At 46.8% G+C, this 22556-nt stretch overlaps 1 protein-coding gene across 3 annotated transcripts in view; it reads left to right on the top strand.

Annotated features, from left to right (window-relative positions):
* The first annotated feature begins 318 nt into the window (after positions 1-318).
* Positions 319-22556, top strand: part of GAP43 (growth associated protein 43) — a 78501-nt gene continuing 56263 nt past the window's right edge. For 2 of the 3 annotated variants that reach the window (XR_010593847.1, XR_010593849.1), the window contains exon 1: positions 321-608. Coding sequence is in view for 1 of the 3 variants with exons in the window: in XM_005304786.5 (XP_005304843.1) it covers positions 579-608 (30 nt within the window). In the remaining 2 variants the exon portion in view is untranslated. Of the gene's footprint in view, positions 609-22556 lie in introns of all 3 variants that reach the window. The other variant, XM_005304786.5, reaches the window with a different exon arrangement.

Here is a 22556-nt window from a genome sequence, read left to right as displayed (position 1 = left end):
CCTGTGCTCTCTGCTTTAACTACTACAGTGAGAATGCGGAAAAAGAGTGGCAGAAAAATGTAAGCCCTCACCCACTTCCCGTTCCCAAGCCCCCACAGACACACCTCACCCCACCCCCTCAACAATCTATAATGTTCCCTTTCCTGCTAGTCTCAGTACAGTGGGAAAGTCGTTGGGTAATTGGGTCCAGATTGGAGATGTTTAAATATTCATGAGGCTGGCAGGGGACTGGGAGGGGGTGGCTGCCTGGATTGTAGTGGGGGGTGGGGTGGGGAGGTGACTAGTCATTGAGAGCTAGTGAACAATTCTGGGAAAGATACAGAGAGAGAGAGAGAGAGAGAGAGGGAGGGAGGGAGGGGGAGAGAGAGAGACAGCCAGCTTGTGCATGTGTGATGAGCAATAGCTGTGGACCTTACAGTTGCAGCTAACTGCCCTGGTGTGTGTGTGTGTGAGAGAGAGAGAGAGAGAGAGGGAGGGAGGGAGTGGAGAGGGTGGGGGGGGGAGAGATAAGAGAGAGAGGAGGAAAAAGGAGAGAGGAGAAGGAAGGAAGAAGAAGGAAGGAAGGGGACAATACAATCATGCTGTGCTGTATGAGAAGAACAAAACAGGTAGAGCTGACAATTTTATACTTCTTTCTGTGGAGAAATTCCCAGGCTATTGGATGTGTGTGTATGTGTATAAGGGGCGGGGGGAGGAATTTTTAACTGCTTCTAAGCAGATGTCTTCTTTGCAATTCTTTAGCATCTTGCAATTGAAGGCTCTTTTCACACCCTTCCTGATGACTGTTTGTCTTTCTAGTGCTGGTGATGTGGGGAGAGGGTGGCCTATCTTCATGTTTGGGGAGAAACAAGGATCCCCCTCCCTTTTTTTTTTAACTGTGGGCAGATGCATTACATAGGGTTTTCTGTCTCTGATTCTGAGGGTGTGGATGTGGAAGGGGGAGGAGGGAAATGTGATGAGAAGTGGCTCTACCTCAAAAGATGGGGGAAGTAATTCTTCAGCTTTTGCCACAAAAATAAATAAATAAAAAGATACTCGGTGAACCGTGATCCAGGATCAGGATGCCGGCTCTCTGTTGCTCTTTGCTCTGAGAGATGAAAGCTGCTTTATGTGCATGTGCTTTGAGATGGCAAGGGAGACAGGTGCATTTCGTTAAAATAGTGTGAACAAAAATAAACTGGTAATTTCTTTCTTTCCTTTTTTTGGTGTTAATAATATCAAGAACAATTAATTAATAGCAAAAGTAATTGGCCATGAAGTCAGGGGGAAAAAACCCAGCCCTCTTTGCAATCCCTTTCTTAGTACGACCAGTTAGACAACTGTGCACCAGCTGGTAAAGAGACAGAGGACCACGCCTCTATTAGCTCTGAGCTCCGATGGGATGAGAGAGACGAACGGTACGAACCTGTTGGAAACCAGTTCATTCTCTCTACTGGTACCACATGGCTTTCCTTGATGAGGGTGGCAAGAGGGGTGAGGAGCCAGCTAATTTTCAACAATAAAACATGACAAGCCAAAAATAATGAAATAAAAAAAGCTAGCTAGCTCATTCCCCCACACATCCCTTCCATTTCAAACTGTTCACTTGAAAGCCAAAATCTGCTCTCAGTTACCTCAGTTTAACTCCTTTGACTTCAGTTGGAACTACTCCAGATTTGCACCAATGTAGTCAGGACAGGATTTGGCCCTTGGTGCATTTCAAAGGTATTATGACAACTTTCTCCATCGGGATAATAACAAAGAGGTGGGATTCCTGCTTTAAGTGTAAATCTTGTCTCAGTCTTATAACTACAGAGCGGCAACTGACACCTCCATTATATATACCTTACAGTGTCTATTACTGCAATACTCTACAGTAATAGCCCAACACACTGCTGGAAGCTTTAGAGATTTGGATAATTACTGTAGAATACTGTATATAATTACAATGAAGGTTAAGGTGCATTTCTGTGCCTCAATATGTGTGCTCCCAAGCCAAGGAGTCATACTGTAGAATAACTGAAAGGGGCAGGTGAATGGGATAGAAAGAGACCCAGCCTTATATATTTTTCCCTATGCAGGTTTCAGATGCTCTGCAATTAATGATACAGTCACTAAAACCTGGAGAAGGGTGGGAGGGGGAACACGTTGCAACCAGCCAGCAGAGCACGTTTAGTCGGCCAATGTGGGATGAAAAGAGAGGAGGAGGAGGAGGAAGGCAGACGGAGAAGCAGAATGACAGGGCAGTGGGTGGAGAGGCACAGCAAATTTTAAAATAAAATAGCAGTCTCTGGGGTTTTTTTGGAGGCAATAAGCTGGGAAGAGCCACAGGGGGTATTTTTCGCCATACTTTAATAGGCTGGGCTTTAGCACACATGGTTAATACCCAGTTTTACCCAGTCTCTAAATCTATATATGTTATTCCTGTCTGTCTTTTTTATTATTATTACAAAATATTTATAAACTTATGACACACAGATTACTAGATCAGGCATATACACACACCCCTAAATTCAGTCACCCACCCAGACACACCCCTTCATCCCCCTCATACAGTCACACACACACACATCCAGCCCCAATACAACCACACACGTCCACACACAGCCAGACACACCCATTCATACTCCTACGCCCATGCATGCATTCATACATATTCACACACACAAAATTGCTACATTGACGATGTAAAACTTTGGAAAGCAGAGCTGATGATAACCCAAAAGAAGCTTTAATTTGGAGTGGGAAAAAAAGACCTTGGTTTTCAGCCTGCTTTCCTCTCTCCCTGCCCCAACCTTTTGCAAATGGAAAGAAATCAGATCAGGTTCTTCATAAGGAAACAGGAGCTTCCTTCCAAAATAAAGACAGCTTTCCTCTTTCAGGGCATTTTTCTGGGGAAGCTCGCATCATCCTGCCTTTCTGATTGAAAAAGAGCAAAGTGCTGAAATTACAAATACGGAGTCAGAGAAATCTCTTTAAATTCATATATATATATAATTACAAGGGTGGGTGTGTATATACACACACCTCTAGAGAAAGTGTGTGCACATATACATATATATTTGTGGGTGGAGATGATAGTGGAAAAGAACTAAGTAGCTGACTGACTGCACCTGCAAATGAGAGACCTAGATGTCTAAATTCTATCATCTGTACCAACTGATTGCACCTGCAAATTTATACCCATAAAATCTGGAGCTAAATAGATGCAAAATGAGAGACTGGGTTGAAGAACCTTTGATATTTGCCCTAAAGTTTATTTAATACTAACTATTTGGAAATATACTGTGCTATCTACTGTATCTCTTGATAGCATAACATGCACAGATAAATAGATAGATAAGCATTCCGTATACCTACACTAGAATGGATGGACATTATCGGGGCAAGTGCTCAGTGCTAGATTGCATGAATGATTAAATGATAACTCACAAGCCGGTTTCCCACTTGTGGGTGAAATGATTTTCATTCATCGCCAGCCGTGTTTTATGGCTTTCCCTCCAGTACTGTCCTCTGTTCATCACACTTGTGCCTGTGAGAGACTGCAAAGGTTTGAACCCTGCCACACCCATGAAATGAAAGGCAGGAGGAGGAGGAGGCAGAGAGAGTCTGCATTTCTTTCCTCTTCCACATGAGCAGCATGAATAAACAGGGCTGTATCTATAAAGATGCAGTTTAATGCAATTGAAGAGGAAGCAAGCGTTAGGGGACTGTTCCAGCAATTACAGCCAACCAGCTCGGTGTCTTCTCACACTGGGAGCCACAGAGGTGAAGAGGGAGAGGGAAAAAGACACAGAGAGAGAGAAGGAGAGGGAGGAACGAACATCAACCTGAGATTTTATTGCTTCAGGATATTAAAATGTCTCAGACCTCATTTAGAATAACTTAATTATGCCGCATGATGCAGATGCTGCAAAACTTGCAAGGCGTGTTTGTGCCTTTAAATGCTAGCACAGGAAGAGAAGTCTTTTTCCTTCTTAAAAAAGCTTCTGAGCCAGGCTGCCAGTTGATGTCAATTGTTTAGAGCCACTGACTTCAAAGGAGAGATGCTGATTTATCCCAGCTGAGGTTCTGGCTCTTGTTTCTTCTGGTAACTGATTTCTGCATGTGAGGTTCGTTGCTTAAAGTTCTTATGGCTCCTATTTTCCTTCCTTGGATAGTGTCTGTGGGGATTTCTTCTGAAATGAAAGTCTCCACAGTAATACCCATCCCACTCTTCCCCACCTCATCCTCTGCTGCCTTCAGTGAGCTCCCTACTGTAAGAGAAATGGATTTCTCCTAAATCACGTAACGTAACCACTCTGGATGGCACATGTGAGCTCCCTTGGGGAATTAATTGCAGGCAGTGCTTCCAGAGGGGAAAATACAACCATAATGCTTAGTGGGAGAGACACCAGTCTAACTGCCAGTCTAAGTTTCCTGTCACCACTCACAGGTGCATAAAGACCATAACAGAGGAATGAGCATCCAGTCATCCCCCATATTCACAGAGGTCCATAGGAGCCATGTCACCTCCTTGTCTGAGGTTGAGAGGGTGTGTTCAGCCTGAGGACTCCTGCTCTCTCATACTGAGAGGGTGTATATAACTGAGGGCTCTTTCTGCCTCATGCTGAAAGGGTTGAAATCATTTGTGAGCTCCTTCAGCCTCAGAACCCGATGGCGGTGCCTGTCCTATAATGAGAAGATGTGAATAACCTGAGGGCAATATCTGCATCACCCTGACAGGGTGTAGTGTGTGTAGGTTACACCCGCATGGCTGCCTCTGTCTCACACTGAGCGCACGTGTGCAACTGGAGTCCTTTCTGAGTGAGGGTCTGCGGAACATGATGTGTAAAACATGGTGGTTTTGGCTGAGCTGTGCTCAGAAGAGAACCCAAGGAGGCAGGTTAAATGTGGTTTTATACCATCTTATTAGAGTAACCTCAGGGCTGCTCTAATTGCACAGCTGTCCATGGATCCAAGGACCTGGAAATAGTCAAACTATGGAGGCATTTCAACCATGCTATCTTTCCCCCAGCCATGCCGTTACATCACCCTGAGATACCCCATGCAGAGGGGTTTCCCAGCCGGCCACAGCTGCAACCTGTAGGCTCCGACTGTCCCATATTGCAACAGTGTGTATAACTTGTAGGCTCTGCCGGCCCTATATTGTGAGGTTGTTTGTAACCTGAGGGCTCTGCCAGCCCCATGCTGACTGATTCTTTTATTACGTAAGGGCGGAGTGCATTTCAGGCTAAGAGACCATGTAGACACAGTTGCCAACTTTCACTTGGTAAATAAGCACCCCGACTTTCACAGTAAGCTAAAAATCAAGCTAATCACATTTCAAAACAAGGCCAAAACAAGCCAATCCCTAAGAACCCCAACACTCTATGTGACTAGATTCCCCCGGCGTGCTGTCAGGGACTGTGGTGGGCCTGCTGTGCACCCCTGACTCTTCCCCCCCCCCCGCCCCTGATTGCTGGGAGCCAATCAAAAAAAAGAAGCAACAAGCTACAAGCCAAAAACTAGCCAACAAGCAACTCACAGGCCAATTAAGCCAAAACCAAGCCCAATTTCTGCATTTTTTTTGTGGTTTGGCATGTCTGCATTCAGAGCCTGAGGACTTTGCCTTTCCCATGCTGAAATGGTGTATAAACTAATGGTTATTCTGTTCCCAAACTTAGAGAGTGTATGTAACCTGAAGCCTCAGCCTGCACCGTGCTGGCTGGGTGTGCATAACTTGACCAGCAGTCACTTAGTCCATGCTTTCCTCCACATTGTATCCCTCTTTAACTCTACCACTGTCCCCTCCGCCCAGTGACTCCCTGCACTTTACGTACTTCTTGCTTCTCCTGCATCCCTCTGGGATTTATCTCCACCTTACCTGGACTTCAGAATGGGTGATGGATCTGGTCATAGGTCCAGGCTGCTGCCGCCGCCACCTCTGCAGTAGAGCTTGTTTACTCCGTGCTCAGCAATACCTGGGAGTGCGTTGCCTGGTTCTTCCCTTTTCTGTGAGGTTAAGTATCCTCCCCGGGGGATATTTGTCAGACCGTACACACTTGGGCACCTCTGAGCGGTGAAGTCCGGGTGTGCATATTCTAATGAAGCAGCTGTAGCCCACAGCTCAGCATAGAGGATACTGGACCTGCTGAGTCTGGCAACTGGTTCCATTGTCCTGAAGCCACAGTAGGGAAGGTCTGTGGAGTGTGCTGTGTCATCTCTGTCAGAATGGAATGGGGTTTTATTGGAGTACTGTGAAGAAGGATTTGGAAACTGAGGCATATTGTGGGATTAAATTTAAAGGAATCCAACATCCAACCCCCTTTACCAGCTATCGTCTAAACTCTGATCCTGAAACCCATCCACATTCATTTCATGTTTTACCCCAGGAGTCCTCCTGGACATCCTGGGAGATCATGTGCACTCTCAGGACTCCTGCGGGCTCATGCTGATAAGTGTAGAGCTCAGTGGTTAATGTACCGAAATAGCCATCAAGGGAACTGGATTCAATTCTCAGCTCTGCTGTTTGACTTGAGCCTGGGCAGGCTATTTGCCTGTCAGTATCTCTCTGAGAGACAGGGATAATGCTTTCCTACCTCAGAGAAGGCTTCGGAGACTAAATTAGTTAACATTTGTAAAGTTTTCTGAGATCCTTAAATGGAAGGTGCTGTTAATAGGCAAAGGGTTCTATTCTCCATTTTAGATCATTTGTGGAGCCCTAAAATGTTTATCACCTGCTTGGGTTGCCTGACACAACCCATCTATTGCCCTCTTAATTCAAGGTTTATCAGACTTGTTCTTAGTGTGGACCACACCTTAACAGAGCATTGGCATCATGGAGATTTTCCTTCTATTTGCTGTCATACCAACCACCTCCCTTCCCATCTGTGATCAAGCAACAGCCATGTAGCAACCTACAGCAATTGCTTGCATGGAAAAACAACATTAAGAAAGTAGTGATGTATTTTTAGCTTCTCGTAGTGCACCAAGGAGTTTGTCCTTTTTAAATGAAGTTAAATCACACTGTCTCCTTCTGTTCGTCATTTCATCTCCTCTTTCCATCTGCTCTGCTCCTTGCTCTCCCCCTGCTCTCTTGCACGTGCTTCCCAGATGCTAAGTCCTCCTCCCCAACTTGTGCGCATACTTCCCTGTCATGTGGTCCTCTCTTTTGCACATGCCTAGTCTTCCTCTATTCTGCTTTCCTTCTCCAGTATTCCCTGGGACATTCCTATCCTAAGGACAGCTCTGGTCACTGATGGCAACTTCTATTTTCTCTTGTCCCCCACTTTACATCAACAGCCCAGAGAAGAGGCAGCTCAGATGGCTTCTCCGCCTTGTTTCCAGTTGCTTTTACAGGCCTCAAGGTGTCTTTTTGCATGGGTGCCTATAGAAGCAATTGGAAACAGTCACCTCTCAAGGGGGACAGAGTGCCACACTATGCGAGTTACCCCTCCACGTCTATATATTCCTGCTGCCAGGCAGAGTGATAGCCTCTCCAACCCCAAAATGTCTTAGCAGTTTCCCATGATGATAGAGGGGTAGTAACTGCAGTTTCCCCCCAGTATATCCCTGATGTTGGTATGGGCAATATCTGCAGGCTCCCGCTGGCATTATCCCTGTGCTGGGGGGGGAGAGGGGAGGGGAGGACAAATATTTTGAAGCAGTCCTATGGCAGGCCAGGGTGTGTGATGCAGAGCAATAACTAACCCCTCCCCCCCCCCCTAGGGTGACCAGACAGCAAATGTGAAAAATCAGGATGGGGGTGGGGGGTAATAGGAGCCTATATAAGAAAAAGACCCAAAAATCAGGACTGTCCCTATAAAATCGGGACATCTGGTCACCCTACCCCCCCCGCTCATTTTCCTGCCAAATCTGCCTGGGCCACCTCCACTACTCATCTCATTGTGGTGGTTGCAGACAGCTCTCTTACTCTCTTGTTGGCCTGAGAGGGGTTCTCTTGAGTCTATCCTCCCCCTCTAGGGTTCATTGGGCTAGATTCCTAGAAAGGGAAGTGAGGAGATGCTTATCTCCTTTCAAATTATAACCAATAAATGTCAGCCCCTTTCATTACTCATCTACTTCTGAATTTCCTTGAATTAATTCCAGTGATAATCGCTGTACATCTCTATTTATAGAAAGTCGGCACGTCTCACAATATTGAACCGTCCTCTCTATAGGAGCTGCCTTTCTCTTGAGGCACAAGTCTGGTAATTAATAGAGTTAATAGGGTTTGAGTCAACCCCACTCCTGCTCTGAATACCCCTGGAATTTGGGGGGTTATTGGATCCAGACCAAATTCTGCAGCTGGCTTTATCCTTACCCCTCCATAATAGGTTTAAACCAAAATGCTAGGATCAAGATCCCCTGTACTTTGTGGTTTGGGCCTATCGTTAGTAATCAGTTGTCTCCAGAATTATTTAGAATTTCTTTTATTCAAATACTTAACAAGGTCCTTATCAATAAGCATCTATCCCTCACTCTGTCTGATGAAATCTAATCCATTTATTGCATGCTCCAGGCCCCTTACATATTCTCAATGCTATAAATACGTGGATGAGGGAGGGGAGGGGCTCGTTGTCCATTGCCCTGCACCACCTGGAGTCATTTACACCAGTGCAATGGGGCATGAAACATTACCATTCTGAGCTGACAGCAGAGAATTAGGCCCAGGATTTCTGTTCTTCTCACTTGCTCTTCCATTCCTCCAACTCCCTCTTAAGGAGTAAATTCTTTTTGAATGATGCATTTATGTCATTTTCCTTTTATTATTTTATTGCTGGAAAGAGGGGCCTAAAGAAATGAGCTTTACATTTTGCTCTGATGGTTGTCTGATTAGTGGTTATTTTGATCTCTTGCAGAAGCGAGTTCCACAGTTGTGGTCAGTGTCGGAGAAAGCTCTGTTTTTCTGCACTTGTTAGTTTCGCTGGTGAGAATGACTGTTCCTTTGTCCCCGATAAACATGACTCTTATGGGAGATCATATTCACAGACTGAGAGGTGCTGACATAGGTAGCTCAGACCAGTCCGGGGCAGGACTTTGAATAGCTGTGCTGTAACACTGAACATGCCTTTGTATTCAATAAGGCGACAATGCAGAGTGGAGCTCTGGAATGAAGTGCTCTTGGCAGCTCGTTTTGTTCAGTAGATGGCCCTCTGCATTCTGAACCAACTGGAGCTTTTTCAGGGTCAGCATTTTCCTTCCTATTTCATTGCACTGCAATGGTCAAGCCATAGGTTACAAATGCATGGGTCACAGTAGCCAAGTTGGAATCTGATGGGATGGGGCAATCTCTAGGCCAGCCAAAGGTGGAAGAGGACATTTTGAACAGCCATAGCTTGGTGGTGGGGAGTCTAGAAGAACCCCAAGGCTGCATACCAGCTTGAGACTCTGAGAACAGATGTCCAAGGCGGAGGATGATGTTTGGTGGAGGCAAGTCCTTTCAAGGCACCATAATAAATCTATAACAAGATCTAAATCAGTGGTTCTCAAACTAGGGCTGCCGCTTGTTCAGGGAAAGCCCCTGGAGGGCTGGGCCGGTTTGTTTACCTGCCGCGTCCGCAGGTTCGGCTGATCGCGGCTCCACTGGCCGCGGTTCGCCACTCCAGGCCAATGGGGGCTGCGGGACGGGCGGCCAGCACATTCCTCGGCCCGCGCCGCTTCCTGCAGCCCCCATTGGCCTGGAGCGGAGAACCGCGGCCAGTGGAGCCGCGATCAGCTGAACTTGCGGACGCGGCAGGTAAACAAACCGGCCCAGCCCGCCAGGGGCTTTCCCTGAACAGGCGGCGGCCCCAGTTTGAGACCACTGATCTAAATGAAGAAGCAACTGGCTCAACCAGAACCATAGGGTCTGATAAAAGAGCATCCCCTTATAGACACAGGGCAGCCAGATTAACAACTAGAAGAAAATGATCCCCAATTAACTGAAAGAACATAAAAGAAAGAGTGACTAGGAAAAACAACCTGCCCCATTGACCCCCAGAACAAAAGAAGAGGTGAAAAGTTAAAGAGAATCCTGAGGGAATAAGCAGAACATGCATTGTGCCCAAAAGGCAGCCATCAAAGGTTGAATTTGGATAAATAAGAGAGGAAATTCCATTTTATATGTTAGAACTAGATATATGGCAAAAAGGATCTCCCCATTTTTGTGCCACTGGACCAGAGTATGCAGATGAGGAAATGAAGGGAATTGTACGTTAGCAACAGTTGAGCCCAAAAAGATTCAAGGAGTTTGGGATCAGAAAACCCCCCTCAAAAAGTGTAGACATAGTCTTCAGATCTTCCTGAACCATATGGTTCTCTAAAACTGGGCTGGGTATCACAAAGAGGATGCACTTTCTTATACGATTTCTTGTGCTTTAGACTGGAGGCCTAGCCAGAAAACCTTGTGAGAGGAGCATGTAACATGTAACTCAGGGCTTCTGGTTTGGTCAGAACCCAGAAGTGCAGAGGCAGTGCAAAAACAAGTCAAACTAACTTTTAGGAAGTTCTGCCTAGAAAAATGCAGACTTCAATTTTTTTTATTTTATTTTATTAATTACTCCACACAAACGTCTGCCACTTGAGCTAATGGAGAAACTGATAGCAGTAGTAGGGCTAGCACTAGAGGGGGATGGGACAGTTTCAAAGTGGGTTTCATAGCTATTTGCTGACATTAGAGGAATATGAGACTCGTGGATCTTGGGTTCAATTCCAGACTCTGGAGGGGAGCCTGTTCTAGTAGGCACAAACTCTTCTTCCCATTCTCCCCAAGTTTGACCCCTTCTGCCCTGTCCCTTTCCCATCCACCACTAGCTCCTTCTCACAGTTCCATTCTCCTCTCCTACCATGGGCGGTGGGTGAACCTCCTCTTTGGGGAGACTAGCTCACCAGCCCTGCCCCTTCCTCCTGAGGCCCCACCCCTTTCCCCCTTGCCCTCTGGAGCCCCGAGCCCTCCCATGGCCGGAGGAGGCCTGCCCCAAACTGTCCCGGGCTGCTGGTCAGCCGGAGCACTGGCCTGAGCCATGGGCTGATCCAAACCACCCCCAGTCACTGGCCAGCTTGAGCTCAAAGCTGGCCAGATCACTGGCCCAAGCTGAGCCCCCGCTGACTTCAGGGAAGAGAGAGAGTGAGGGTGGGGCCTCGGGGAACAGCATGGACAGGGCTACGGCCTGGATTAAGGGAGGCTTAGCCTCCCCTGGACTATTATACCCACTGCCCATGTTAGTCATTGCCAGTCTCCACTACTCAGGCTTCTGATCCTTGTCCCTGTCTGATTCCCTGTCTCAGTCTGTCCCATTCCTAGTCTCCCCCATACTCCTACTCCCAGTCTCCTTCTCAGCATATCCAGTTCTCCCCCTACTCCTGGCTCCTTGTCCCCAGTACCCTTGTCCAGCCAGTCCTAGCTCCCTCTCCCACTCCCTGATCTGTCTCTTTCTCTGTCTCCCACCCTCTTGTCGCCAGTCATCGTCCATACCCATGTTTCCCATCCCAATGGCTTCCAGTCCTAGCCTCTCTTCCTGGGCTTCTCATTCCGTCTCACTGTCCTTGCCATCCCCAACTACTTATCCCAGTTTCTTTGCCCAGCCAGTCACAGTTCTCCCCTCATCCTCCAACTTTGTGTCAGATCTGTCTCCCCTTTCCACACCTTCTTCCCCCTGCCCCACTGGCTCCCAGTCCCAGTCTCCTCCTTGCCCTGCTATTCCCTGTCTTCCCCCCTCAGATCCGCCTCCAATCTCAATTTCCTCCTGACCCACTGGCCAGCTGTCTCCCTGTGCCATTTCCATCCCCAGCTCCCCGACCTAGTCTCCTTGTCCCCGCAGTCCCAGGCTCTGTCTCTTGCCAACCTCCAGTCCTAGTCTTTGCCTCCCAGACTATTGGCCCTAGGTCTGGCTCTTTTCCCCTATGTCTTTGAATCAGATGGCTTTCTGCTCCATGCTTCCTGGGTGTCAGCAATGGGGGGTGTCATTGAGACAAAAGAATAGTCAGGCCCCCTGCTCTCAGTTCTAGTGCCCTGTCCTACCCTGGCCTGGAGCATCTGGGAGCAATCATTACAGGGAAAGTCCTCCTGAGTCCCCCCCATTCTGGTAGCTCTGGCTTGGAGCATGTCCTGTCACTTGGTGGGGATAGTGCATGAGCGATTTTGTCACAATTAGGAGCTGTTTGGGAATGGAGCTGTATGCTCACTTGCTCTGTGGGGATGGCACATGTGCAGACTGGTCAGTACTAGGAGCTGGGAGATTCTCAAACATGTTCAGTGATGGCAGAATCTTCAAAGATTTTAGCTAGGGTTAAGGAAGTCTCGGCTGAGTTTGTGTGAACTGCTATTTTTCAAAGGCTCATAAGTTGGCCCAATTTGGGCAGTTTGTCACAGGGAAGGCAAAAGGCACATTCTTGACACCAAGGCCATCTACCTGCCAAATTGCAAGTATCTCCTCAAAAGCATGGGGGCATTAGAGCTTTCCAAAGAAATGGTCACCAGAATTGGTCACCAGAATTTTGTTCACATTATAAAATCATGTTTTTCCCCTAGCCTTGTTCTCGAAAATGTCTGAACTGTTTTGGCTGAAATTGTCCAGAATTATTCAGACTGAGACAGAGCCCTGGCATGGAACTTGCTGGCAAAACTTCCACTGACTTCAACTGAAATTGGCCAAGTCTCATAATGAAATAAGCCTCAGAACGCTCCTCTGGGGTAGGTCACTAGTATTAGCCCCCTTTCAGATGAGGAAACGGAGACAGAGAAAGTTGTGGAATGACTTGCCTAAGGACACTCTCCCTGTTTTTCTGTCTGGCCCCCATCACATTCGGGTCTGAGTGCCTTACAAGAATTAAAATAGAAATGACAATAACAGCAATTTTCTGTCTTCCAAGCCCATAGAAGAAATAGCTTGATTAGTGTAAAGGCTGTTTTTGTTTGTTTTTATTTGTCTGCCTGTTTCTTTGTTTTTATTTGTTTGCCTTTTTCTATTTGTGTGTGCTGGTGCGTGGGTGGCGTTTGTGTGTGAGAGCATTTATCTGAAGAGTTTACTGAAGGAGGGCTATGTTGGAGAAATGAGAGAGTGGAGAGGTCCCTGGCCATTCTTGCTGTAAGGGGAGTGCATATCACAGTCTGGGTCCTGTGTAAGCTCTATGTCCTCCACTCAGGAGCCTCCCATTTTTGGCTGACAGTTTTATGATTGCCTCTCCCTGGGTTGGCCTCCAACAACGGCTGTGTTCCCAGGCAATCTCTCAGTGACATGGGTCAGTTCCATGGGAGGCTCTGAGGTCAGAGACCTCCAATGGGACTCAAGGGGAAGCCATTGCAGAGAGGAGAGCACCAGGGTGGTGTATTCACAGTGACTCATGTTGCTGAGGAGACTGGATGTTGTTTTGTACCAACTAGAGCATTTCCAGAATGTGTTGCTTCCTTCTTAGCTAAAATAAGTTGCAGTAATCAATTGTGGAGGTCATGTACACCAGTACTGTGGCTCATAAGATGGGGCACGGTCTTCTGGCCAGTCACAGGTGGAGCTAGGTGGCTTTACCACCACAGCTATTTGGGCATCCAGTAACACTGAGGAGCACAAAAGGCTTCAAACTAACTTAACCGTCTGAAGCCAGATACCCTCAGTAGTGGGGGATGAGAAGACATGCTCTTTGAAGCACTTCCAACTGCCTACCAGCAGAGCAGGCTGCTTACCATGTATATGCTGATTTCAGCCAGGTATTCAGAAAGCCATGAGATGGTTTGATGTAAAGGTGGCATAGAGCTGGGTGTCACCCACAGAAGAACATGTACTACCCCATAATGGACCATGATGGAATCTCATAGGGGAAGTTTCTTCCTAGGTTTACACACTTAGTGGTTGTCTTGTGCCATGAATGAGGGTTTATATCCCTTACAAGTGTATCCTCGCTCCTATTTTGCAGAGCTCCCATTACAGTGGGTTGAAATTGTGTGTCAAGTTTGCGCTTCCCTGGCTAGTAATAGGTTGCAGGCTCCGGCCCCCATCCCCCCATGTCTTGGCTTGGAGACCCCTCCTACTGCCTTTGAGGAGGCAGGAATCACACCAAAATGACGCTCAGGGCAAACACTCCTTTTATCAGTAACAGTCACCTTGACTGGCAACAGACTGGGTCAGAATCCAACCCGCCCCAGCTGCAGTCTCTGTACAGTGCGAATACAGTCTGCCAAGTCCAGCTCTCTGCGTGTTTGGCATCTGCTGCCATGGTTCTGGTGGTGGCCTGGACTTCTCTTCAAAAATGTCAGTGTTGGTCAATGGTGAGATTAGTCACATGGCTGAAGTCACATGCTATTGCTTCTGACTCACTGATTGAGCTTACCGCCGTGTTTCCCGAAAAGTTCAGCAGAAGCCATTTGGACTCGTTTTCTTAGAGTGGCTGTAGTTCACTCTGAGCTACTTAGGGAAAATTTTAGATATTGTTATAACTAGGGGGTCACACACACTTCATAGCGTGTGTAAGCTGATATTTATTGCAGCCCTCCACAGTTCCTCCATAGTCTGCCCTTGGTATGGGCTGTACCCCCCCTTCCCTCCTCCTTCCATACCCAGGCCCCTCCTTCTCTCCCCCCATACCAGTGGTTCCGTGTGCAACACATTCCCATTTCCCTTCCATTCCTTTCCTTTTCAGGGACTCTGTGAGGCTCCTCTTCCCCCACACCAGATTTCCCCAAACTCCCCTGCAACCTGAGTTCCACCATTCCAGGATCCCCCACTCTCCCCTCTCCAGGAGTTCTGTGTGCCTTGTCTCCCATCTCCCCAGTTCCCAAATTCCTGCTCCTTGACAGGGGCTCTGTGTGGCTTCCCTTCCCCCATTCCAGAGCCTCCCACTCTTCGATCCATGATAGGGATCTGTGTATACCCCTATTTCCTCCTTTCCCCACCCCACCACCAGGTTTCCCAATCTTCCCCATCGCAGGGGCTGTATATGAACCTACCTTACCCCTTACTCCCACTTCCTCTTCCCCTCCCATGCCAGGGGCTCTGACTGCCACCCATTCCCCCGCTTCCCCCCCACGCTAGAAGATCTGTATGCCCATTTCTCCCTCACCCAATACTAGGGTCCCCCAACTTCCCCCACCGACACCAGGGATTCTGTGTGTCCCATTCCCCTGTCCCCTATTCTCTGCCATGTTCCAGGAGCTGTATGCAGACCCCCTTTTCACCATCCCTTCACCATTATTCTTCTTTCTCTCTGGATGATAAATCATTCAGGGTGTCAACACGTTAAACTATTAGGAGGATAAGCAGAGTTGAGATGGGATGTTGTTATGCTGGAAGGCATTAGTGGGTCCAGTCAAACACTTGTTTGGTCTATACACCATTGCAGAGGTGTTTGAAGATGTGGCTGTGCTAAAAAGATGGCTGGGGCTCCATCTGCCTCCCATTTCCCCTCTCTTGGTTTTCCAATTTTCCCCAAATCAATAATCTGTTCCTTGATGCGTAGAACATTCCCTGGAAGTTTGAAATGTATTGGATGCAGCATTCCAAAATTATTGTGGTAGATACCGACATACTTACAAACAGAAAAATGATGTCAAGTTGGGTATAAAGACTCACAAGCGCTTTCAATCAATAAGTGTGATCCAGCCTGGGAAAGGATTACATTTCCCCATATTTGAGATTATAACAGAGTATCCCATTACTATTGTTTTATATAGGAAATGGAGTGCTCAGGGAATCTTAAGAATGCTGTTCTAGTATCAGATCACAAAATGAAGAGGTCTTGTACCAGCAGCAGTCTGAGAAGCAGAGAGAAAAGTATTTTTCCATAAGATTGAATATTATAAAGGGCTGAAGTTGGACAGGCTGGGTCAGGCCCAGGGACTGCAGCATGGCTTCTGAGCAGCTGGCCACCTCCAGCTCAACAGTTTTGCCCACAGACCTCTGTGCTGCTCCAAACTTAATAAACTTAACTGGTAGCGTGAAATGTTTATTAGAACCAGAGGCTGGGGTGTAGGTGGCCCAAAGAGAGGATCTACTGCCAAGTTTGGAGGGAAAGGTTTTCTGCTGTGCTATTTAAACATAGAAACAGGGAGCCTGTCATTTTAGGATGTGGGGGCCCAGTTACAAAGTAAGTCTGAGGGAGGCTTTTTGGGGCAAACCCTGCTCCTGTGCACACCACAGGAGGGTTTACTGTGCCTCAGTGCAGGGGGTGATTTGTGGGGAACACAGAAATAGGCTGGAAGAAGAGTGGGATTAGGCAATCCACAATTACATGGATCCATTGGCGGATTTCCCCCACTAATGGGGAGGACACTGACCATAGAGGCTACAGTAGCCCTGAGGCACCAGTAGCATGGCAGTGCAGCTCTGTGTCCACTCCATACCCTGGAGGGCCTTCTCGGTGCACTCTCAGTCTTTCCCTGATGCCAACTACTATGCGCTAAGTCTCCTGCTAGGGTTCACCTTGCTGCTCTTCCTGTGCTCTGTGCTATGGTTCGAACCTGTCTCTACTGACAGGGAGACTCACTCTTTGACACTTTCCCTCCCAGGTCTAGTCCCCTAGTCTCCAAAGGCTTGCACATGAGTCTCTGCCCCTCAGCCTGCACTCAGAGTAGAAGCATGGCCATTGAACCACCAGACTGTAGACCCTCTTCTAGGTACCTGGCTCCAAGCGCTTCCTGGTTTCAGGCACAGCCAAGAGCATCTTCCATCCTGAGTACCAGTCCCTTGTTAAGTCATGCCTCTGATCAGAGTTCCTCTGGGTGGAGTCCACTGACCCTTACATGCCTTTGAGGAGCCGCGGGCGTTGTCATGGTTTCTCTGCTTGGTGTCCCCTTCTGGTTCTGTGATTTTTAACCTTCGATCTTTGACCTTCACTTGTGTTCCTGTTTTTATCCTTTGTTGCCCCAGATTTCGGTTGTGGCCTTGGTTCAGTGGTTCCTCTCCCTTGGTTGAGGGAGCAGACCTTTCGTTTTGGGCGGGTGTAGCTTCACCCATCCCATAGCCACAAATCTTTCAACTTCTGCAACAAGTGAAGCAAGGGTCCAACAGACACCAGCCTCCTACAAACCTGATTCATTCCCAGAGCATATCTGTATTGAGCATTTAATGAGGCAGGGGTCTTGTGAACAAAACAGTATGTGGTCATGTAATTAAAGACTGCATCATAATTAGAGCTGATTGGAAAAACTTTGATGAAATAGTTTTGTCAGAAAATGCAGTTCCATCCTATTCTGCCATTTTCTGAATTCCAACATTTAAATTTTTCGTTTCAAAACAACTTTTCATTTTGATTTTTTTTAAATGTATTATGTATTATAATATAGACAAAACCAAAATGTAGTGTTTTGATGTTGTCAAAACAAAACATTTGGGTCAATCCAAACTATATATATATATATATATATATATATATATATATATATATTTGGAATTTTCTTTCATGGAGAATTTTGAAATGTTCAGGGTTAGTAACTAATCGAGTCAAAACCAAACTTCAAAATCCTGCACAAGATGGAATTACCATTCTCTGCACAGCTCTGAGCATAATCCATATGCACAAGGAGCCCAAATTAAAGTCGCACAGGCAACCTTAACTCTGGCATTTCCTAACTTCTGAGTGCTTCACTTTGCAGCTCTAATAATGTTCATTTAATCTAGTTTTTGTGTGTGTAATTTCCTAGGTATTAAAAAAAAAAACTGAAAAAACCCCCAAATTCCATCATGTGGCATCATACTTTCCCACATGGGTCATCAGCGGTGTTGGAACCTTTAAGGCTGTCTACGTGAACATGGTGTCAAGTATCAGGGGGTAGCCGTGTTAGTTTGTATCCACAAAAACAACAAGGAGTCCGGTGGCACTTTAAAGACTAACAGATTTAGTTGATCATAAACTGAAGTGAGGTTTTTTACCCACGAAAGCTTATGCCCAAATAAATCTGTTAGTCTTTAAGGTGCCACCGGACTCCTTGTTGTTTCTGTGATCATGTAGTTTGTGGCAAACTGGGATGAAAATCTGCTCCTCATTAGCCTGCCAAGCACTAACTCTCCTTGTGGATGCCCTAACAGTTCCCTACTGTGCTTTGATCCACCTCACTTTGAAGTGAGAGTAGATTAAAGCACACTAAGAAACTTAGTCCATGTCAGCAGAGTCTACGTGGACAGTTAGTGAGTGGCAGGCTAGATTTACACCCTAACTTGCCACGAATTAATTCATATAGACAAGCTCTAAAAGCCAACCCCAATCTGCCACTTGAGCTAATAGCATAACTGATAGCAGTAGTATGTTGTCATCCTCTAGGGGGACCAGCAACAATACACCTACTTTGCCAGTGGGTTTCACAGATATTTGCTGACAGCAGAGCAACGGAGACTCAGGAATCTGGATTCCATTCATAGGTGCCGACTCTGCACCCACTGGCAGCTCCCTGCCCCAACCCCAGCTCACCTCCACCTCCGCTCCGCTTCCTCCCCTGAGAGCAACACGTGGCCGCTTTTTCCCCCGGCTCCCAGCGCTTGACGCCGTGAAACAGCCGTTTCACACGGCAAGCCTGGGAGGGAGGAGGGGAACGCGGCACGCTTAGGGGAGGAGGTGGGCCGGGATGGAGTTTGGGGAGGGGTCCAACAGGGGCAGGGAGGGGACAGAGTTGGGGCGGGGAATTTGGGGAAGGGGTTGGAATGGGGGCGGGACAGGGGCGGGACAGGGGTGGAGTCAGGGTGGGGCTGGGGGGCGCGAGTACCCACCGGCGCCATGAGACGTTGGCGCCTGTGATTCCATTCCAGGCTCTGGTGGGGAGTGTGTTCTATTGGACAGATTCTTCTTCCTGTATCCACAAGCTTGACCCCTTCTTCTCCATCCCCTCCATTCTGCCTCAGTCCTGTCTCTTCCCCACCACTGGCTCTTCATTCCAGTCCAGTTCTTCTCACTCAGCCAGTCCCAGTCCACAACCAGTGGCAGACTAGTCACTGGACCAATGGGGTCCGTGCCCAGGGACCCTGGCCAATTTGGGGGACCGGGTGGGGGGAGCGGGGCAAGCCCTCGCACCCTGACCCTGTTCCCTGGCAGGAGTGCTGGGAGTGGGGTGGGGACTGCAGGCAGAAGGGATGGGAGGTCTCCCCCACTTGTCCTGGCCTAGGGCCCCACAAAACCTAATCTGCCTCTGCCTGCAACAGCCCAAAGCTGCAGTTGCAGGGCAAGTCCTGTGTATCCCTGGGCTGGGGCATGCCCAGTGCAGAAGGAATGTTTGGGGAATTCAGCTTCAGAGTTCTAACAGTTCTCTAACGAGCATGTGCATGAACGTGTGTGAACTGTGATTTTTCAGCGGTTTATAATTCGACCACATTTGGATAGATTTTCACAGGCGCTGCAAAAGGCACAGCCCTGCCATAAAGGCCACTCCCTCCCACCAAATCTCAAGTCCCTTTTCCAAAGCATAAAGGCATGAGAGCGTCCCAAAAAGAAGGTCACCAGAATTTTTGTTAAGGTGGGCAAAACAACTTCTTATCCCGTAACCTCGTTCTCAGAAACAGCCCAACGCTTTTGGCTGAAAATTTTCCAAATGTATTCAGCCTTGAGTGAGACACCTGGGATGGAAAACTTTAGCCTGAACACTCAAAGTTGGGTAAAGTTATAAGCAACTGATTTATGTTTGTAAAGTGCTTTGAGAATCTCAGTTGGAAGAGGATATAACAGTGCAGAGGACTGTTACATTTCCTTGTGCCTTCAAATCAACAATGGCTTCTGTAACCAAAACAAAAAATAAGTGAAAGCGCATATTAATTCTACAGAGATCAAATTGTTACTTAAAATATCAACAGGTATTTTTTCTCCAAGTTTGCTTTAACTCTTCATAGATACCAGTTATGGTTAGTCAATATCCAAAACCACTGAGGAAGGTACTTGTTTGAAAGAATTCTAAAAGAGTTTGTGAGCATGTTCCTTGCTCGCAGTGGAACTGATCAAGTGATACTTGGTGAATTTAGCCCTTTTTCCTGTTTGCAGATCAACCCTGATTTCATTATTCATAAGTATTCAGTAAATTGTTTATGCAGACAGATGTCAGGCTATGGGTTACTTGCAAATTGTTCACTGTTAGTAATATTCACTGTTACTGGTGCTTGGTTCGTGACACTCACATGGCATTATTTCTGATTATTGAGTGGATAGGAGAATGGTGGATAAAGAATGGCTAATAGGAAGTAACAAATGGTACACTTTCCTGTGTGAATTTTCAGACCAATAATCATTTAAGTTAAAATGTATGATACTTATGGGATTGATAAGCATATCCATGGACAAATCGATGGTTATTGAAATACTGGCATGCAACTAATAATATGTCCAGGCCAAATAATAATGATGAGGGCATACATATTCATTTGCAAGTCACAACTTTTGCATCATTTGATTAGCTCTACCAATTATTTATTCAACTCAGGTTATTTGTCTGGGAACGTGTTAAGTATTGTTATTCTCTTGGGTCAAGAAAATTGGGCTGGTAAGAACCAGCCTTGTACTGATGCTACCTCTGAGAGCAGAAGTTAGAGCAGGAACTCTTCATTTCTGTTTGGAAAGTATCTAGCACATTGTGAGTGCTACCATAATGATGATGATGATGATAATGATAATAATAATAATAATACATAAATAAGCCGGCCGACCTCTGGGGTATGTGAGTGCCTTTTCCTCTGCAAGCTTCTATCCTGCAGTTTGTTTTTGTGTTTCACCATCCCATTGACTTTTCCAGTTGCTGTTGCTTGTTTCATTGCTTCATCTCTGGATGTCACCAGGGTAATGTTACCAGGATGTAGTAGTAATAACACCAGTAATAACACCAACATGGTAAATCATCACAAGCTTGGCTTATCTCACAGTAATCTCCTTCCATCTGGGCCTGAAAGCTCAGGGCCATGTGAAAATTAAAGATAAGAGGACCCTGGTGCAAACAGTTAGTCAGACATATTGGAACCTCAGAAAAATGGTTTACTTCCTTCCACCAGATCTTATTTGACCTAGCCTTGTTGAGCCATCCCCTCGTTTAATGTTCTCAGAGAGCTCCTTAATGTTCCGAATACCTTTCAGGAGGCTGGACAGCAGACGAGACACAGAGCAGTCAAACTCAGGACTGTCCTGTGACAATGAGGAGGGATGGTCATCCATCTATGGTAGGCTGCCCCACTTATGAATTCTCTGAAATCTTTTCTCTCCAGGTGCTTAGCTAATTTCTTCACCGTCTATGTTCATGGTTGCAGCTTCTCCAGCTGCCTTTGAGAGTCAGTTCCACACATTGGTCTATTTTTAGCTACATGGCTAATTATTATTATTGTTAGTATGGTGTGTTTAGCTATTCATGGAAACTGGGAAGACGTTTAGTCATTTCTCAGTAGAACAAATGGGACTCCAGGAAATGAAATAAGAGCTCTGAGGAGCGGTTAAGGGAGCAGGGCATGATCAGTTTGGAGGAGAGAAGACTGATGTGAGAGATGAGGGCTACAGATATATGAAGGGATGTTACCAAGAGGGCAGAGACCAATTGTTCTCACTAGGTACCAAGGACAGAACAAGAAGCAATGGACAGGCTTAAGCTGCAGCTGGGTATATTTAGTTCCGCAGTGAAATAAGCTGCCACAGGAAGCTGTGGAATCACCATTTCTGGAGAGCCCCAAGACTGAAATGGGATACCCATCTATCAGGGAGGACTTAAGAGCAATGAAATCAGTCCTGGATGACCCCCAAAAAGAGTCCATTCCAACCCAAAAGGATCTACAATGGTTGTTCACTGACTGTACAGTCTGTGGTGTGAGTCAATCCTTCACTAGCAGTTGCTCTCAAGCGAATTACTGCAGCTTCTAAATAGTGATGTTCTTGTTCACCCCTCTGGGCACTTTCTCTTTGTGGCTGTGTACTGAATGTCAGGTAGCGAAGGACCCTATTTCCAAACCCCACACCTTCTGCTTGGTCAAGATGAAAAGTTGCCCCCACCTCCAAAGTATACTAGAAAGAAATGGAAAAAGTTTCAGCCATCATACCTCCTACACCATTCACCTATTCCATCCAGAGAACCCCCTCTGCCTGGTTTCTTCTGCTAACTCAGCAAGAGATGCTGGACAAAGCACCCTAAAGGGACTGTTTTGATGGTGCCTATATACTTCAGTGTGTGTTATACATGCATCAGGTGGATCTCTGTCTATCTAATCTGTCCGGGAAGAACACGTGGCAGTAGAACTCACTTTGAAGCTACTATAATGCTTGCTGATTGGAGGCTGGACAAAAGCCAGGAGAATTGAGTTTACGCCTGAGGTGTTCAGAGCCAACTCAAGCCCTGTTTTAATAACAGTTTGGAGGTGGAAGCCCCATGAGCAAAGAGCTGAAAAAGTAGAAAGCAAAGAGGCACTAAGCAGGGAGCTTAGGCGGGACTTCTGGAAGAGTGTAGCAGTGGTTAGAGGTGGGCTGATGTGCACCAGGCCACTGTGAGCCTTAAATTAATATACTTCAGGTCCTTTCATTAGCTGCTTTATTTAACGCCTCCCTTTAGATCTGACTTTGCAGAGCCACCAAAGTGTCCTGTCCCAGCATACACTGCAGGTCCCATTAGCATCTTTGGCTGAGCTGTGTGCTCCGTGCAGGAACAGAGTGGGAGCAAGGATGGCTTAAAGCCAAATTTGCAT

This window comes from Chrysemys picta, chromosome 1 (assembly GCF_011386835.1).
Source record: "Chrysemys picta bellii isolate R12L10 chromosome 1, ASM1138683v2, whole genome shotgun sequence".
Taxonomy (NCBI): Eukaryota; Metazoa; Chordata; order Testudines; family Emydidae; genus Chrysemys; species Chrysemys picta.
The sequence above is the reverse complement of the archived record's forward strand: the minus strand, read 5'-3'. Positions and strand labels throughout refer to the sequence as shown.